The sequence below is a fragment of the Rhincodon typus genome, chromosome 1, assembly GCF_021869965.1.
Source record: "Rhincodon typus isolate 14 chromosome 1, sRhiTyp1.1, whole genome shotgun sequence".
Lineage (NCBI taxonomy): Eukaryota > Metazoa > Chordata > Chondrichthyes > Orectolobiformes > Rhincodontidae > Rhincodon > Rhincodon typus.
Window position 1 is genome coordinate 160,922,141 of NC_063332.1, and position 19,145 is coordinate 160,941,285.

The window sequence follows — 19,145 nt, forward strand, 5'->3', positions numbered from 1 at the left end:
AAACAATCTCTCATCATTTATTTAAAAGTTTGGTTGTGTTAATTTTTATCTGAATGCCGTGATGTGGTATGCCTAGTGTTGCTTCACTGCATGTAAGCAGGTTTTGCTTTTATGAATGTGAAGTTACACAGTATGTATTGACAGGAACTTTAATACCAGGAGACATCACAATCACACTGAGTCTTATCCTCCCAGTATAAGGGTGGCCCTTTGATGCTTCTCTCACTTCCACCTGTTAACTTAGCACAGACTAGGGCCCAGTTCTTGTTCCCAGTACAAGTCAGGGGTATGATGAAATACTCCACTTGCCTGGATATCAATACTCATGAAGATGGACATCATCCAGGACAAAGCAGCTCACTTAATTGATAGCCCATCAACCAGCTTCAACATTCACTTCCTTCATCGCTCATGTTCGGTGGCAACAGTGTGTGCCATCTACAAGATGCAGTGCAGTAAATCTATGCCAGTACCTTCCAAACCAACAACCTCTACAGCTGCAGTGGCAAGGGCAGCAGACACATGAGAACACCACTACCTGCAGGCTCCCCCTCCATGCCACCCACCATCCTGACTTGCAATTATATTGCCATTTCCTCACTGCCACTGGAACTAAGTCCTGGAACTCCCTCCCTGAAAGCACTGTGAGTGTGCCTACAACCCAAGGCTGCAGCAGTTCAAGAAGACAGCTCACTCCCACCTTCTCCAGGGCAATCAGGGTTTGGGAATAAATGCTGACCTAGTCAGCAATGCCGATATCCCATAAACAATTTTAGAAAGACAAGTTTATGAACTTTTTACTTTCTAAATGTGTGCCTCACCTCCACCATGGGGTCACATCCACAGGGGTATATCAGATCTCCATCCTGGTGATCCAAAGGATATGCACTTAAAACAGGATTATTCTTATCTGGTCTCAACTCCATACACTGGGTTCCACACTGCAAGGACTCCAAAATCTGATTACTGTGGAGGCAGCTTCACAAACCCACATTTGTGTGTGGGATTTTACAATTCCTGTTTTCTTCTGGTACTTTTACTACTGTGGAGAGACACTCCATTGTGGAAAATATCTTGGCCAAGAACTCCAACTTGGATTTCTTGGCTCAGTAACATTGAGATATTGTCTTGATGAGCTGAACCGTCCCAGCAGTGGAGGCATGCAATTGGTCAGCAACCATTTCCGGGTTTAGGCCTGTAGTTGAGTTTGTAGGACTATTCAACCAGATTGGATCATAGTCAATTTGTCTTCCTGGCCTGATCATCTGCAATGTAAACTTTCCAAACATTGACACCCAAGAGAAGGGAGAGACTTGTATTTATTTGCTTTCTGTTTCATTAGCCCAGACGTACAGATTGACGACAGCGAAATATAAGATGTAAAGAAAGGAAACATATTGCCACATATTCCATAGAACACAGTTATTATGATCTGTGTTTCGTGTCCCTTTGAATCCAGGCTCAGAAGTGGCACAGAGAGGTTGTCTCCGCAGAATCCAGTGCTGAGAAGGTCCAAGTGGATCTAACAGAGGTTTTATCGGAGGTGGAAAGGTTGAGGAAAACTGTGAGAGAGCAGGGGCGCCTGAAAGAGGTAAGGGAGAGTAATCCAACTCTCAGCAGGTAATGTCCTCCTTCCACCATTGTAGATATTTTCTAATCCCCAACCTGTTCAGAGATATTATTACACACATCTGGAGCAGGTGGGACTTGAACCCAGGCCTCCTGGCTCAGGGGGTAGGAAGATACCACCAGCACACCTTCCTTTCCACCCTTGTTACCTTAGGTGGAAGAGCTTGGAAACCCTTTTCGTACAAAGAGTGTTCATAAGATCCCTACCACCCAGTGGAAACTCCTGGCTCTTCTCACAATTTAAATTACACAAGTGCTAAACATTTTTTATGCCTATAACTGTGCTCCCTGAGTGAGACAGTGGGATCTGTTGAACCGTGCACTTCTTGTTATGCTCAATATCACTCCACGCTCAGCTAAAAGGAGTTGTGGTTCAAACATGTTGACCCAATGTTAAGGCCGTTTCCTAGGATAGTCACCAATCTGATGGAATGGGTAATCAAACTCAAATTGATTGAAAGTGAAACAGTTACTGTTGGACCGTGACTGCTGTTAATAGTAAAGTTGTATACGAGAACCCTTTGTTTTAAATTGAACTATTTTCTTGCATATCTTCTCTTTGTAGTTCCTGCAGTCCCATCTCCACTTTTCAAAGATCCATTAGCATTAGTCAGCTGGCTGTACGTTGTTTGAGTAGCCAATCCCATGGGTAAATCTGGTCAATCTGAGCTGTGGGAACATGACAGCCCCCAATTCTGAGGTGACTCAGTGTACACGAGCTATTTTCAAGGAGATGTCGTTGGAAAGTATCCAGAGATGGAGATACCAGCTGATTTTCCCTTTGTCAAACCAGAGGCTTGAGCATAATTATAACACCCCAACTTCCTATCTCTGATGTCAGTGAATCGGTGTAAACAAAAGGTTAAACGCAGAGGAATGAAGCCCAGATTTTTGCGGTCTTGCCACCTTACCCCCACTGAACTGATCACAGCTTTGAAAAAAGCCCTTTTTTTTAATATAAAGTCATATTAGTGCAGACATCAGGTTGCACTTTCCTAAGAAGCAAGCAGCTTCTTTTATGAAATACATCTGTCAAGCAAAATGAGGTTTCAATTAAAAATATCATTAATCTTCCATTACTGTTAATCCTTATGTACAGTGACAAAACTCCCTGAAGTTCTTCCCTGGGAGATAATAAGAACTGCCGATGCTGGAGTCAGAGATAACACAGTGCGGAGCTGGAGGAACACAGCAGGCCAGGCAGCATCAGAGGAGCAGGAAAATTGACGTTTCGGGTCGGGACCCTTCTTCAGAAATGGGGGAGTGGGAAGATCATCCCGGGTGTTCATCCTGTAAATGCCAGTTACTGTAGTTATGGTGCCCTCTGCTGTAAATCAATTCATTGGGCTCTGATTGTATTTCAGTCTGTTTGTCATGAGTGAATATTAATCACCTTTCCTCATGCACTGAAGAAAATGCAGAAGATGGGGATTGAGTTAACTCTTTAACGTCTGATCATACTCAGCAGCATTTTCTTCTTGAGAACACAACAAAGCTTTCCTGCTCCACAAGCTTTGCCCATTGAACCATGTTAAACAGGCTTGGGGAGGTTCTTCATAGCAGTGACTTGGATTAGCAGTCATCCTTCCCCACTCAACTTGCCTTGGAAGTTTTATCATAGTTTTATCGTAGAATCATAGAATCCCTACAGTGTGGAAACAAGTCCTTCGGCCCAACAAGTCCACACCTGCCCTCGGAGCATCCCACCCAGACCCATCCCCCTATAACCCACCTTATCTACACATCCCTGAACACTACAGACATTTTAGCGTGGCCAATCCACCTAACCTGCACATCTTTGGACTGTGGGAGGAAACTGGAGCACCCAGAGGAAACCCACGCAGACACGGGGAGAATGTACAAACTCCACACAGATAGTTGCCCGAGAGTGGAATCGAACCCGGGTCCCTGGCACTGTGACACAGCAGTGCTAACCACTGAGCCGCCGTGCTGCCCTCAAATCAAATTCAACTATGGTGGGATTTGAACCCGGGTCCCCAGAATTGGATTAAGAGTTCAGTGATATAATACCACTAGGCCATCACCTCCTTGTCACCTTTCCTGACAAAGTGTTTTGCTTTGTCAAGAAATGCCAACTAAAATAATCAGCAACAGCTTTTGTTGTAAAATTGTAAAATTTCTCAGAACACTGTCAGCAAAATTGAAAGAGCACCAAAACAAGCTCTTTCTCTTTGAGAGGCAATAAGGTGACTAATTAATCCAGTTAACTCCATCACCAGTCCACATGTAATAGACTTTCTCAATACTATCTTTGTCAGCTACAGTGTTTAGGCCCTGCATTACACGTTGCTTATATTTTCTGACACCAAATGCTTATTAACAGTCTTTTTTAATCTGTGTAAAATAATCTTCTTTAATGAATCACATAGCTTCATTTACTATTCTTTCAAATGTTATTAATAATTTACAAGCTGTCATTCCAAGCTGAACATTTTATCTCCGAACTAAAATCAGGTTACACAGTGTAGAAAAATGAACAGGGCATATTCTAGCATAATGCAATAAATTGTAGAGTGAAAACTGAATAATTAGCAGCAATTTTAGACATTATCGGAAATGCATTTACATCTGAGTTGCATTTGTGTGACTTTTACTGAACCACATTACAGTTATGATCTTTTCCAGGAGAGGGAGCTACAAGATCTTTCAATTGTACTTAAGATTGCACCTAATGAGCTTGCTCAGTGAGTCATAGAGTCATACAGCGTGGAAACAGACTCTTCAGTCCAACCAGTCCGTGTTCCCAACCTAAGCTAGTCCTGCCTGCCTGTGCTTGGCCTATATCCCTCCAAACTTCTCCTATTCATGAACATATCTAAATGTCTTTTAAATGTTGTAACTGTGTCTGCATCTAGCACTTTCTCTGGCAGTTCATTCCACACATGAACCACTCTCTGTTTAAACATTGGCATCTCATGTCCTTTTTAAATCTTTCTCCTCTCACTTTAAAAATATGCCCCTTAGTTTTGAACTCCCCCACTCCAGGGAAAAGACTCTTGTCATTCATTTTATCTATGCCCCTCGGGATTTTATGAACCTCCATAAAGTCACCGCTTAACCTCCTAGGCTCCAGTGGCGAAAGTGCCAGTGTCTCCAGACTATTTTTATATCTCAAACCCTCCATTCCTGGCAACATCCTGGTAAATATTTTTTGAACCCTGTCCAGTTTAATAATATCCTTCCTGTAACAAGGCAACCAGAACTCCACACAGTACTCCAGAAGAGGCCTCACTAACATCTTGTACAACCTCAACAGGACGTCCCAACTCTTATACTCAAAGGTCTGAGAATTGAAGGAAGCATGCTAAATGCTTTCTTAACCATGAATCAACCTAGCATGGGGAGGGGACTTCAATCAATCCCCAAACTGCCTACTTTTATCTTTTCTCAATGCTTGAGGCTGACCAGATTTTGTGAGCAGATACATGACTGCAAAGAGGAGGTTTTCAATTTAATAGTAAAATGTTGTGTTGTGGTTTGTAATTCAAAAAGGACTTTAGCGAGGATCATCTTTGAGTCAGATATGCTCATGCTTCTTTGAAAAAATGTATAGTGACTGCCGTTCCTTTGGTTGAGCTAGATTTGTCATTCCAGCTTGATTATATCCCAAAGAATGGATGCAAGTGTAGTCATTCCACACAAAGCCTAAACAAAAAAAAACAAAGAACTGCGGATGCTGTAAATTAGAAATTGCTGGGAAAACTCAACAGGACTGATAGGATCTGTGGAGAGAAAACCTGTTGGCTCAACTGGAAGAAGCTGGGCCGTCTGACAGAATATTTGCATATATTTGCATCAATTTGAATGATTCTCGCCTTTCCTTGGTAAGGACTAGTAGCACAATGTTTTTGGAGAATCCTTCCCCGAACAGAAATTGTTAAGTTGTCCAGTAATCACTGAGTCTGATACAGAGTGTGCAATTGCTTTACAGTCTGATGTTGAACTGGCTCTAAGAAGAGAGAACTTCCAACTGAAAGATCAACTTACTGCTTTAAACGAACGCAACAGAAATATGGATAATCTCAAAGCAAGGTGCAGCGTGATGAAAAAAGAGGTAGCTGCAGTAAGTTGAATCATTTAATGTTGTCAATCACAGACCTGCGATTTTTGACTGTCCATATTCAAGCCACTACAATTAAATGGCAATATGTGAGGAAATCTTGCATTTCAAGTATTTTTAAAACTCGGGTTTTTCACAAATCAATTAAAACTGATTTAACTTCTGACTTTAGAATTTACCCTCTCCAGGTCTGTGATTGTGGTTTCTGACAAATGCCTGATCCAGTACATTATAACCAGGTTTTACAAATATCTGACCCGCTGTGTACTGCATTTTATTTCACCCTTCTTATTCTAGCAGATTTAATGCAAGTTGATTATCAGGGGTCAATTTTGTGCTGTGGTCTACCTGTAACAAAATTGGAAATACCCTCTTGACAGAGGCAATCACAATTTTTGCACAGACGCCAAAGAGGTGTTCTTACCAATTACTTTGCTGACTGATGACTGATTGCATAGAATCACAGAATCCCTACAGTGTGGAGGCAAGCCATTCGACCTATTGAGTCCACACCGACCCCCCAAAGAGCATCCCACCTAGAACCACGCCTCTACCCTATCCCCATAACCCTGCATTTCCCATGACTAACCCATTACCCTGCACATCCTGGACACTACAGGATAATTTAGCATGGCCAATCCACCTCAGCTGCACATCTTTGGTCTGTGGGAGGAAACCGGAGCACCCAGAGGAAACTCGCAGACACTGGGAGAATGTGCAAACTCCACACGGACAGTTGTGGAGGCTGGAATCAAACTTAGGTCCCTGGCGCTGTGAGACAGCCATGCTAACCATGAGTCACTGTGCCGCCCTCTAAAGTGATTTCAGCTTGTAACTTCCCAACGGTTTAGTACAAAATCTGCCTTAACAATGCGTTTCCCAATTAATATTCCAATCGGTCCCCTTCTGCCATTTTCTGTGTCTTAGAAGCTGGCAGATTCCCCTCAATATCCGGCCAATATATATGTTGCTTCCTTCCGGCTCTGCAGCATGACTTCTCTCCATCACCAGCTCGAGGCTACTGTTGCTAAAAGCTTTGTGCATGCAATTATTTTTCCCGCACATTTGATTATTCAATGCTTTTCAAGTTGGTATACCATCCTCAGAACAGAACAGATAGGAGCAGGAGTCGATAACATGACCTATTGAGCTCTTTCTGCCATTCAGTATGATCATGACTGATCCTGAGCTTCAACATCAGTTTCCTGCCCATTTGCCATATCTCTCAGTTCTCTGAGGGACCAAAAATCTGCTATCCCAGCTTCAAATGTATTGAATGATGGAGTACCATGACCTTTTGGGAGAGAGAATTTCCAAGATTTACAACCCTTTGAGTGAAGAAGCTTCTTCTTGTCCCAATTCCTAATGACTACTCTCCCTACTTTCCAGAAATACCAACATATACAAAGTTCTATTGAATGCCTCTTTATATACTTATCTTCATGTTAAATCCTTCTCCCTCCCCCATCTCTTGCTTTCTAAAATTTCCTCAGAAGTCATTCCTCTGCAATCTCTTTTCTCTCTCTCGATTCTGGACAGAATTCATGGTTGTCTCATTGTTCGTTTACAATACCTACAGCTGTATATCTGGAGAACAGGAACACTGTAGAAATGTTGCAAATAAATCAAAATTTATTGCTTTAAGACAGTGTTTGTTCCATTTCAGTTTGAAGAATTGGGAAGAAAGAAAACAGAGGCTGAATTGCTGATAGCTCCACTAAAGGTGACTTAAGCTTAAAAAGTAATTTATATTTCTGAGGAGTTTTATCCTGCTATCCAATTTGCTAGGTTCAAATACAGAGATAGTAAATTGTTTCAATGTTTATTTTCAGTGCTTTTCCTCGTGAGTATGTTCTCCCAATATTTTGATCTCTTCTCCCATTCCCCCCATTGTTCTTTGTTTACTCATGGAACTGGGTGGAAAAGCACCCTCATTAAATGCTGAAAACATTTTGTTTATTGTGCTTCAAATAGGCAAAACTGTCCTGCCTGATTCAGAAATGCCATCGTAGGAACAGTCTGATTATACAACTGGTGAGGGAACTCTACCGACATGGCTTTACTAACACGGGGTTGATTGAAGAGGCTGAGGATATGCTGAATGACACTGCGATCCTGGAGTATACACGCACCTTTCTGTCATTAGGCAACCAGCAGGTAAGTTTAAAATCCAATTTATCTTCAGTTTGTGTCGAACTTTGTCTGATAATGCTCCCATAAGGCAACCTGGGACATTTTACCATATTGAAGGTGCTGTGCAAAGTTGTCATTAACAGATGAATGGTACTAAGTAATATTTTAGCAGCCTCATTAGCGAGGAGTGCATCCTGAATTCATTTGGCTGCAGTTATTTTGCACTAGCGTTTCTTTAATGTTACAGGTCCATAGGTTAGTGTGATTTAATCACACACTTTATGGCTACATTATAATGGACTTTACCAATAAACTGATATCTGTTCATCATTTGGAGCAAATTGCTGTCAGGTAATATTGGCAATGGTATTTAAATTCTGTAAACCATTTGCTATAAATGAATGTCAATTGCAAATGTGGCAACAGCAGAAAGGCCAATACTGTGTATACTTGTAGCATGAGATAGTTCCTTTTGATTCAGGCTAATACCAGGGCTAACCTTCAACCCATTGACCTGGAACTATACTGTGGTTTCCACATTGCAGATTTTGAATGATGTTGCTCAGACATGGGAAGGTCTGATGGTTTTATTTTTGGGTGGGGGGAGGTGAGGGGAAAGCTGTGGAATGGAGATTGGATGAGTAATTGTTTTCGACTCAATAGCTTGTGGCTGTGCATTTCAAAATGTGACATAGAAGTGATGGTTTGCATTACGCAGGGGAGCCTAACAGTAAAATGAAGGGATTCTAAATCACACATCCTGACACACTAGTTTGTCATCTGCGTGTTTTGAAGATGGATGCAACATTGGCAATCTGTCAAAAGTCATCGGAAATAAATGGAACACCTCTTCACCGGGCACATTTAGTCAGAATCCGAATCACATTGTTAATCATTCAGATGAACTCAGAACAGACTGGTGATGTATGCACCCCTTGATGTATCTGCAGGAAATGCAGGACTGCCATAAATGGCAGCTGAATCAGACTTGTGTTCAGTTTTGAAGACGTTTTCAAAACCAGCAGAACCCCTCACTGCATGGGACATCTTTGCCCTCTGTAAATTAAACTGTTCACTTGCTAAACATTGTGAATTAGATTTTGATCAAGAGAAGTGAGTCCTGCTAATCAGTGAAGGGGACCTCTGGTACAAGTGAGAAGACAATCATTAGCTAATGAAAAGGGTCAGTAATTTGACCTTGTCTCAGTGCAGAAGAGCATCCTGTAACTGTTTTCCAACTCAATCATTTTAGATCACAGATTCCAGCTCCTGCATTTATTTTTCCTGATTAAATATAACTTGCAGTTCCTAAACAGATCAGTTCCAAACTCCAGCTCTTCCTCCCCAGTCCCCAGTGCTCCTTCTCTTGGTCTAGAATCAGTTTTCTTTCTTCCTTAAGGCCTCACCTTTGCTTTTTTTTTATCTTTCTTCCTATTCTCTCTCTGACTCTCCCTTCCCTCACCACAATCAATCTCTATCTGTATCTCTCCCTCTCTCTCTGTTTCTCCCATTGTCTTGCAGCTTCTCGCTCCTTCTTGGATGCGCTGTTAAACAAAGACTCTGCCTGTTCAAAGTGAACAGTTGGACAAAACAACAGAATATCATACGCCAAAATGTCAACCTAACCTTTAGAGACAGAGTAATTCACAGGCATTGAGGCTGAAGTAAGCTGTGTAGAGAAGCAACTTCAGAACTGTGATTAGAGGATTGACTGCAAAGGGTCATTCTGTTTAAGTAAGGTGACTGACAAAATGCTTGAATTTTATGCACTGCCTTTCATAATCTCAAGGCATTCCAAAGTGCTGTATAGTCAGTTACTGTATGTACTTGTGTAAAATCCAAATTTTCGAGACCCAATTTTGGAAAAAGGCTGAGGAGTCGACCTTAACATGGCTAATGTTTTTGAGGACCTTACTTTCACTGAAATATAGAAACATTGGAACAGGAGTAGGCCATTCAATCCATTGAGCCTGCCCCGCCATTCTACATGGTCATGGCTGATTGTATATCTTTATAAATGCCTTTTACACCATTCCCAAGAGCCCACTCCACTGGTAACCAAAAATCTGGACAGTGCGGAAACAGACCCTTCGGCCCAACTCATCCATGCCGACCGGATATCCTAAATTAATCCAGTCCGATTTGCCAGCATTTGGCCCAAATCCCTATAAACTCTTCCTATTCATGTGTTGTAATTGTACCAGCCTCTAGCACTTCCTCTGGCAGCTCATTCCATACACGCACCACCCTCTGCGTGAAAAAGTTGCCCCTTAGGTCCCTTTTAAATCTTTCCCCTCTCACCATAAACCTATGTCCTCTAGTTTTGGACTCCCCTACCCTGGGGAAAAGACCTTGTCTTATACAAGCTCCCCCTTTAATGCAGCAATAATATCTGTTCCATGTGGCAGTGAGTTGTTGCTCACTGTTAACAAATGCCTCTTAAACATTTTATTCAATCTGTTAGGGTTAATTTTATATCCACCACACCAGCACTGACCCAAAACGCCCACCTGTACCCTACACACCCTGAGACCGTTTCTCCACATCAATCCCATTGAACCTCGGTTCACCTCTCATTTTTGGGGAAAAGAATAACATCCTGCTCTGTCTTTCCTGATAGTTGCATCCTGTCAATTTGGGTTGGATTTGGATAGTTAAAAAGACACATGTTTGAAACAGTAGCTCCCAGGAACTTGCTCCAAATGGCAATTTCACTTCTAAAATAACTCGATTGTGGTCCTTTGTTTTAGGGGAACATGAACACTAATTCAGTCCCTGCTGGAACTCCTCAGCAAGAACAAGGTCAGTAAAGGGTTGACAGTGACATTAGATAAAGATCATCTCCTCTGTTGATAGTGACTCAGCCACACACTCATAACTATACAGAGAAAATCATTGGAATTTGCACAAATCTCAAAAGTTTTCGGTGCTGCTGTAATTTATCAATATTTTCCTCCCCCCCAACCACTTTAGTTACTATTCTACCTACTGTAGTTATTACCATATTATTTACGATTTCTCAATCCTAAAGACTGGCTGCCTGACCTCTATGGAGTCACCCATGCATAGGCGTGTGAGAGCATTACAGATCGTTAATGCCCCAAAACTTCAGTCTCTTGAGGTGCAGCCCCGCAAATGGCCATCTCCAGGAATGATTCTTAAAGATCGGGAATCACCCTCACAGATGCAGTACACTGTACCTTTCCACACTAAGTATGTTGTCACACTGATATTATGAGTTACTCGCGAAAAAGATAAACAACATGACATTAGTATAATTGAAATGGGATGCACACTATACTCTGAATGGTCTAAAGCAATTAAGATGTATATTCTAGATTCATTGCTTCAGAAGCTCATGGTGACACTTACTGCTGCACTTGTGCTGATTTTTTTCCATCAGAAAAAGCAGCAAATATCTATATATTTAATTAGTTAAACAGAAACTTGCTTTTCCAAAACATTTAATGGAGTCTAAAATATTTCAACACTAGAAAGAGGTATTATTACCCTAATAAAAAATGTTATCTCACACTCCCATTACTTACCGTGATACTGGGCGGGACAGGGCAGGGAAGTTTCGGGTACCACAAACCACAGTTTGTGCCAAAGGTTGTGTTCGGGGAGCTGTATTTACTTCCCTCTGTGGAGGATTCTTTTCTTAACTTCTCATCCCCATGTTCTCATGAGAAAGATCAGTCGTGATCTGTGCTTTTGGTGACTGTCCAGTGATCTTTGCTAGAAAGTACATGTGTGTGAATGTTCATCTCTGGTGTAATAGGCAGCTGAATATCACAGTAACACCCGCTTTCTAGGCTCACACAGAAGGTGATGTCATGGAGGTTAGGACTTGTACCTTAATACAAGCTACCATCAATAGGAGACCTGGAGTAAAGGGAGAAAATTGGAGTAGAGATCACATTGATTCATTTTGACTCATTAATTGAATGCTATATTTTTGCATGATGCGCTGGTAAGTGATTAGTCATCAGAGACAGGGATCAGAGATATCTCTGTCTGCTAGAAAGAGAGCTAATTGGTTATATAGTTTGAGAAGCACCACACCATAACAAGCATGGGACAAACAAAGAGGCAGGTCCCAAGTCTGTCTCACCCAGAACAGCAATTGAACCTGTGCCATTGGCATTACTCTGAACCACACACTAGCCATTGAGGTAATGGATCTAACCAGCCCACTGTATAAACTGTGATTGAAACTTATATATCAGACTCCATTTCCTAATATGATATTTGCATGAGCAGAAGTAAAGACGTTGATATGCAACAGAAATTCAAAATGACCAGAAGTATTCAGTGACAGATCCAGCAAAAAATATTGATCAGAATGAAATTTCACTATTTTGCACACGTGTATGTGTTGTAATATCCAAAAGTACCAAATTATTCCTAAAAGTTACTTGATATTTGACATTTTGTACTAATTCCAGTTAGGATGGTGCAGACAGGTGTTCAGTTCCCTTCTGCTTGCATTATCAATACCTTCAGGTCTTGTCGGCCATTCCAAAAGAAATGTTTTTAACTTGTATATCATTACACTAGGTGTACATCCAAAACATAGACCTTTTTGAAAAGTTTATTTATCGGTATGTACATTAGTAAGATGTTCGCAATTTGATCTTTAATCTCCTTGTCTATTTCCTGTCCAACACCTGTTTATTAAATGGGCTAATGACCAACTCTCAGGTTGCCACAATATTCCATTTGGCTGCCACCAGGAGGCACCAGAGACCTCCCAATGTGATTCCTCACGGTCTCTCCCACTGAAAGACTGGTTCACATGAAATATAATAACTTACTTGTTTTAAAAGTGAAAGCAATGTTATTCAATGCCAAAAGAAAAAAAAAATACAAATAAATGTATCTTATTTATTCTGAAACTTAATACCATGCTAATTCCAGTAAAATCTTTAACAGAAAATTCAAATAAAAAGAAGAAAACCCTTGAGTTTGTGTTTAATTTTGAATTATTTCGTAATTTTAGGCTTGAATCATTGGTTTCCGAGCTCTCTGTTTCATGAAAGACAAGCTTTACTGGATTCCAGTGCAGCTTTAACTTACAGACCACACGTAGCCATTGCGGATTATCGCCCTTATTCGAACATGCCACACACGGTGCTGCCAGTGGTAAGTAATTGCCACTTTGGGATTGGATTTCTTTGCTCTTTATCTTGCTCACTCCTCCATAAGCATGAGGCCTTTCACTTTATGCCATCTCCCTTCAGCCGGGAAGCAGCAATGTTTTTCTCCTGCCAGCATCATGTTGGTGTCATAGAACCATATCGTGCAAAAGAGGCCCTTCAGCCTATTGTGTATGTGCTGCCAAAGATATACCACTACCGACACTAGGGCCATAACCTTGAATGTTATGACATTTCAAGTGCTTATCCAAGTATTTTTTTGTAAGGTTTTCTGCCTCCATTACCCTCCCGGGCAGTGAATTCCAGATCCCCACCGTCCTCTGCGTGGAAAAGGTTTTCATCAAGTCCCCTGTAAACTTACTGCCTTTCAATTGTGCCTCCTTTTTGTTGACCTTTTGACTAAGGGGAACAGCTGCGTTCCATTCACCTCGTCTATGCCCCTTATTATATTATACATCTCTGTCAGGTCCATCCCCAACATTCTCTGCTCCAAAGAAAACAACCCGAGCTTATCCACCCTCTCTTCGTTGCTGAAATCCCAGGCATCATCCTGGTGAATCTCCTTTGCACCCCCTCCAGTGCAATCACATCCTTCCTATGGCGTGATGAGCCGAACTGCACACAGTACTCCAGCTATGGCTTAACCAAAATTGTGTACAGCTCCAACATGACCTCCCTGCTTTGATAATCTATGCCATGACTAATAGAGGCAAGCATCCTGCGTGCATTCTTAACTATTCTACCAACTGCCCCGGATCTAATCCCCTCTAAACATAGATGGCTTAGAGGGTTGAATCTGGGTTGCTGGCACTGTGAAGCAGCAATGCTAACCACTGAGCCATCATGCCATCCTGCAAGTTGACTTGTATAAATGCTGTACCTTGCAGTGAACTAGCAAGCCAATAACCAGACAATTTCTTAACCAAACAAGCAAAGGTTATCCAGTGTATTGTTATGAATCAGTACCAATGGCAGCCGAGTTAAGTTCATTTTATTTGGAGTCATGCAGCACCGCTCTGGCCCATTGATAATAGGATTGAAATTCCACCAGCTGTCGCGTTGGGATTCGTACATGTGCTCGAAGTTACTAGTCCAGTGACAATACCATGGTACCAGAGGACGATGAGGTTGCTGTCTCATGAGAAAGAGAGCGAGAGAAAGAGCGTGTGAGAGAGAGCGAGGAAGAGAGAGGGAGGGAGTGGGGGAAGGGACTGGTGGTGAGTTTAATTTGAGGGTCACCACTCTTCAGATGAGGGGTAAGGTTGTTGAAGGCAGGACCTTCACGGTAACCTCAGCTGGTGCAGGAACTGAATCCACACCTATGGCATCCCGCTGCATTGCTGGCCAACTCAGCTAACTGAGCCCCTTGTTCATTTGCTGAACTGCATCAGTGATCAGAGTCTTGAGGTAATAAATCTATGACATTTCTTTATGAGAAATTCCTGATAGACTGGCAATCAATGGTGTAGACTATCAATCTACACATGAAATTAATGTTTAAGAGCTTCTGCAGTCACCTCCTTGGGATTGATAAGATTACATTAACTCTGTTACCAGGTTTCCCTCTCTCCCACAACAGGAAACATTCTCCTGGTCCACCCTATCTAATCACCTTATGTTTCTTAAAAATCATATGTTTCAATAAGATCACATTTTTAAAAATTCAAATGGCCTAACCTGTTCAACCTTCCTTGATAAGATTAAGCTGTTCATCCTTTTTTGATCTGACATTGCTCGAAAACAAATTACATTTTTTAGCTTTGCCTGTATTTGGCTGATATAGCCAGAATTCGGTTTCTGACCTCTGATAATCTGTCCCTATTCAACTCAGCATATTATTACAGCTTCTGGTTAAAAGTTTTTATATTTGAAAGATAGAGAAATGAATGTTTGGTAATAAAGAACTTATACATTTCTAATAAGAGACTAGAAGTTAAGCTTTTCATTTTGCACTAAGCAGAGCTAGAACACACAAAACAGACTCAATAGAAGAGATGTTTCATTTTATACAGAATGAGAACAGAATGCTGACTGATTTTGCATCCTAGTTTTCATGAGTACAAGATGAAAATCTTCAACTTGTAGCCTTTTAGTAATGTTTAAGAATGGAGAAAACAGAAGCCATCTTTTAATTAACACAGTGAGACTAAAATGTTGGTGCTACTTCACTTTTTTCTAACGTGAACTTCGGGGCTGAATCTTCTGCCAACATTTTGGCTGTGTGAGTTGCATCAAGTTTTTTGGGGGGATTTCTTGCTGTATCTTACCAAACTCATCTCATTAACTATCTATCGCACTCCTGTCATGCCATTCTCACCTGATTCCATATCCATTTTACCAGGCTCCATTTCCAGACAACTTGTCTCTCACCAGATATCTGCTGAGAGATCACCATCTTGTAAAGCCCGTTGTGCACCCAGACAAATACTGTCAGTCCGGAGCTGCTCTGACATTTGCCCTGGGTGTGCCAGTCAGCGGCAAATTGGTGCACTGCTTTGTGGGCAAAGACCTGAAGGTCCTTCTGGATTGGGGTGGCTCAGAGCCAGGAGGTCCTCTTCCCTAAGGACCACTAGTGGAGGCCACGATACTAGACCATGCCAGTTTGTTCTGAGCTTGCCATCCAGGTTAGTTCAGTTTCAACCATCTGGGGAATGCCCAGCAAGGGAGGGAGATGGTCAGTGACTTTCCCCACTCTGGCAGTGTAAGTGCTATCGTCTTCTTTCAGGTACTTCACACGCCATCTATTTGGCCTGGCTCAGTCCATGAGATGGGCACATGGCTCCGATGGCACTCTGTCCTTGCAGTAGCATTACAGTGATAGTTATCAGTGTGCAGTGCAAAGGAGCAGCGTCGAAGTGCAGAAGAATACTGTTAGTGGATCAGGGATGTACCACGAGGGTTCTTTGAGGCTGGCACATGTCTGATGCCAGTGACCATGGACATCAGTTGCATGTGGCCGGTGCCCCATGACCTTGGTGCCTTTATCTTGCTGTGTTTGTGAGCTGAAGTCACCAAGTGCCTGCTCTGACCCTCCCCTGTCATAAATTCTTGACATCTAGCTTGTTTGTTAAGATGGGAAGCTGAATCTTCATGAGGCAAGTTTTGCCAATAATAAACAGGCATTCAACAAGCTGTAACCTCCCCTCAATTGCCAACTTGTTGCTGCCCCTAGTGAGATACTCACCTCACTGCTTGGCAGATGCATAAAAGGCAGAGTGGGATGCCCGCAACATCACCAAAGACCTCCTCAGATTTTGTGCCCAGTTCTGCCACAAATCTTGCCATAGCTGCGTTGTTCAGGTTTACCCTCAGTTTCTGAATGCCCATGTATCAAGGAAGCTCATCCATTATCTACAGCAAGTTGGGCTAGTGCTGAAAGTCCAGATCTGCACACAGCTCAGCTCGTCATTCACAACAACACTCCACTCATTAATCCTACTCTGCCCGCACTCTCTCCTTAAAGCCTTGCTTTGAATAAATGAAGGTCCACAATTATGAGAACTTATGACTTATTAATGACCCACTGGAGGTAATTTTGACTTTGGGCAATTGTGTAAATAGGCAGTAACCTGATCAGAAATAGGGAGAGATGTTTAATGGATGGCTGATTTAATGGCACATGTTTTGCTCTCTTGCTCTCTCTCACACAGAGTCAACATTACCAGCACAAAGTGACCTTTCACGGGATCGGAGTCAGGAAAAATAAATTTCCAATCTAATTTTTGAAAATCCTATATTCAATGTTTAGAAGCCTATATGAACTATTCACTTTGCAGCGCGCAATTCCACAGCTAGACTCCACATTGCATTGCTATTCTGAGACTGGAGGTTATTTTTTTTATCATGAATGGTAGAGACAACCATTCAGGAATCATTAAAGGGCGTTATTCCTTCAAAAGAAGGCAGTGGATGGTACTACATATCTTTGATGTCCTAAGATTAATGCTGAAGGATGGAATATATTTGAATTGAGATAGCTGTAACCTTTATTATAAGACCCACACTAATGTGTTTACATTCTCCATGCTAGCTGCCTCTTTCTGTTGGGGATGTAGTGCTTGTCAGTGGGGACCCAGACAGGCATGGAATGTATGTTGCTGAAGTGAATGGGGAATTGGGGCTGGTTCCAGCCCGGTTTGTGGAAGAGACCAACAGTATCCTTCACCTGCACACAACTAGGAACAAACCGACTGCTGGCTACAGGAAGAACAGCCCAGAGAGGATTACAACATTGTGCCAACTACCCCAGCACACACAGGGCAACAATGACCAGGTCAGTGGGTCTCAAATGGAATTGTTTTTGCAAAAATGCTGCATCATGCACAGGGATTGACAGTGGACTTGAAATGTGATTTGTGCTAAGGAATGACTTGAAATTTGGTTTTCCCCTCAATCTGTACAGTCTTTGTTGCCTCTGTTTTACAAGATAAGCCTGTACCTGTGGCATACAATAAAATCACAAAGTGTCTACACTTTGTACTAATACAGATAGAACTACCAACCTGAAGCACAACTTGTTTTAACAAACGATTATGCACAAATTCCTCAATTGAAGGTTAATGCTGAGCCACTCCCATTTTGCAGATTTCTATCTTTTTAGCTGTTCAATGATATTTGAAGTTGACTATTTCTGAAAAAAGGCACATTTTGTTGAAACTTTTCATTTTGTACTAATCAGGGCAATAGACCGAATTGACCAAAGCGCAGGGAAAACACCATATGAGAGGAGAGTGCTGATTGGTTGCCAAGGGGTGGCAGTGTTGATTAGTAACGGTGTTGCCATTGGAGAATTCCCCAGTTAATGGTGATTGATAGCTAATGGCCAAGCCTCTTTGTTTAAATGTTAAATGACTCTGATTAGTCAAGTTATCACCGGAGAAATGAACAAGTGCATAATTGCCATCCAGTTTGTTAAGTTGAAACGGGTGTAGTGCATTTATATGTTCTTTCTGTCTGATTGCATTGTATCCCTACAATGATAGCCAGGTTCAAGTCCGACCTACTCTAAAGATGTCTAATAACATCTTTGAACAGGTTGATTAGGAAAATAACTGTCCGTTTGCATTGTGAGCATCAGCTAATTTTATTTTAAACTGTATAGACAGGCATACCAAGGTTTGAGGCTTGGTCTGTGCTGGATCAGCTAATTTAGGGATGTGAGTGCATTTAGTACATAGTTGTCTATATTTCTCTAATCCACACTTTCCTTCCCTGAGCACTTACAGAGGCCTGAGTTATGGCTCAGCAGAATGAGGAATTTTTTTTTGCTATTAGTTCATGGAATATGGGTCGTACAGGCGAGGCCAGCATTTATTGATGAATTGATGGGTGGACTCATCATTTTCCCCAGCACTGCAGCTGACCTGAGACAACACAGAACGCCGCTTGTGACTGAAAATAATTCCACTGAGAAAAGCTTTAGCAGAAAGAACAACGGCTGTTTAATACTGCTTCAGCGAAGGTGCAAAGGCATTCATCAACTGAGGTGCTGCAACAGTTCTTTTGTTCAAAGCACAGCTTCGGTTCACAAATGCATGTCCTTCTTTTGTACTTAAGTAATCTTTGGATGAAAATACACTTCTTAGAATTGACAAGGGAATAGGCTGTGCCAGATTTAGTGATGATGACCCAGAATGAATTTGCAATCTGGCAAGATGTTTTGCGAATAGTAACCCATGTGATAAGGTTGAAATTAGGTTTGAGGGGGTGAGGGAAGAGATGTGAATCACACATTTATATTTATGTAAGGCCAATTTCAAAGGGAAGAAAAATAAACTGGGAATAAAGAGGGAATATTTCTTTCAAGTAACTAAAGACAAAAACAGATGGAGTTGTATTCTTGTTTGAAAACTGCACACATTGAGCAGGCAGCTCCTCCAGCAATTTTAAAGGAACACATTGACCAGCAGTGAATACCCTAAACATACAACTACCGAACAGTCTCAGTGCATAATGCATTATGAGCAAGTATAGTATTAAACTATACACATATCCTAAATGTACTTCTAAAAGGCAGAGTCTGCACTTGCGCATTAAGCAACTATGATCAATAAATGAGGTTGAGGAAGAACAGAACACTTGAGCAGAGATAGTAGGAACTGCAGATGCTGGAGAATCTGAGATAACAAGGTGTAGAGCTGGAT

The 19,145-nt window shown here is 41.7% G+C and overlaps 1 protein-coding gene across 12 annotated transcripts in view; it reads left to right on the top strand.

Annotated features, from left to right (window-relative positions):
* Window positions 1-19,145, top strand: part of LOC109917196 (restin homolog) — a 110,417-nt gene that overhangs the window by 39,071 nt on the left and 52,201 nt on the right. For 7 of the 12 annotated variants that reach the window (XM_048596420.1, XM_048596427.1, XM_048596426.1 and 4 more), the window contains 7 exons: window positions 1,460-1,591; window positions 5,582-5,713; window positions 7,377-7,433; window positions 7,685-7,867; window positions 10,594-10,645; window positions 12,846-12,988; window positions 17,033-17,275. In XM_048596420.1, the coding sequence (XP_048452377.1) occupies window positions 1,460-1,591; window positions 5,582-5,713; window positions 7,377-7,433; window positions 7,685-7,867; window positions 10,594-10,645; window positions 12,846-12,988; window positions 17,033-17,275 (942 nt within the window). Of the gene's footprint in view, window positions 1-1,459; window positions 1,592-5,581; window positions 5,714-7,376; window positions 7,434-7,684; window positions 7,868-10,593; window positions 10,646-12,845; window positions 12,989-17,032; window positions 17,276-18,276; window positions 18,488-19,145 lie in introns of those variants that run through there. The other 5 variants (XM_048596425.1, XM_048596432.1, XR_007262056.1 and 2 more) reach the window with 4 other exon arrangements.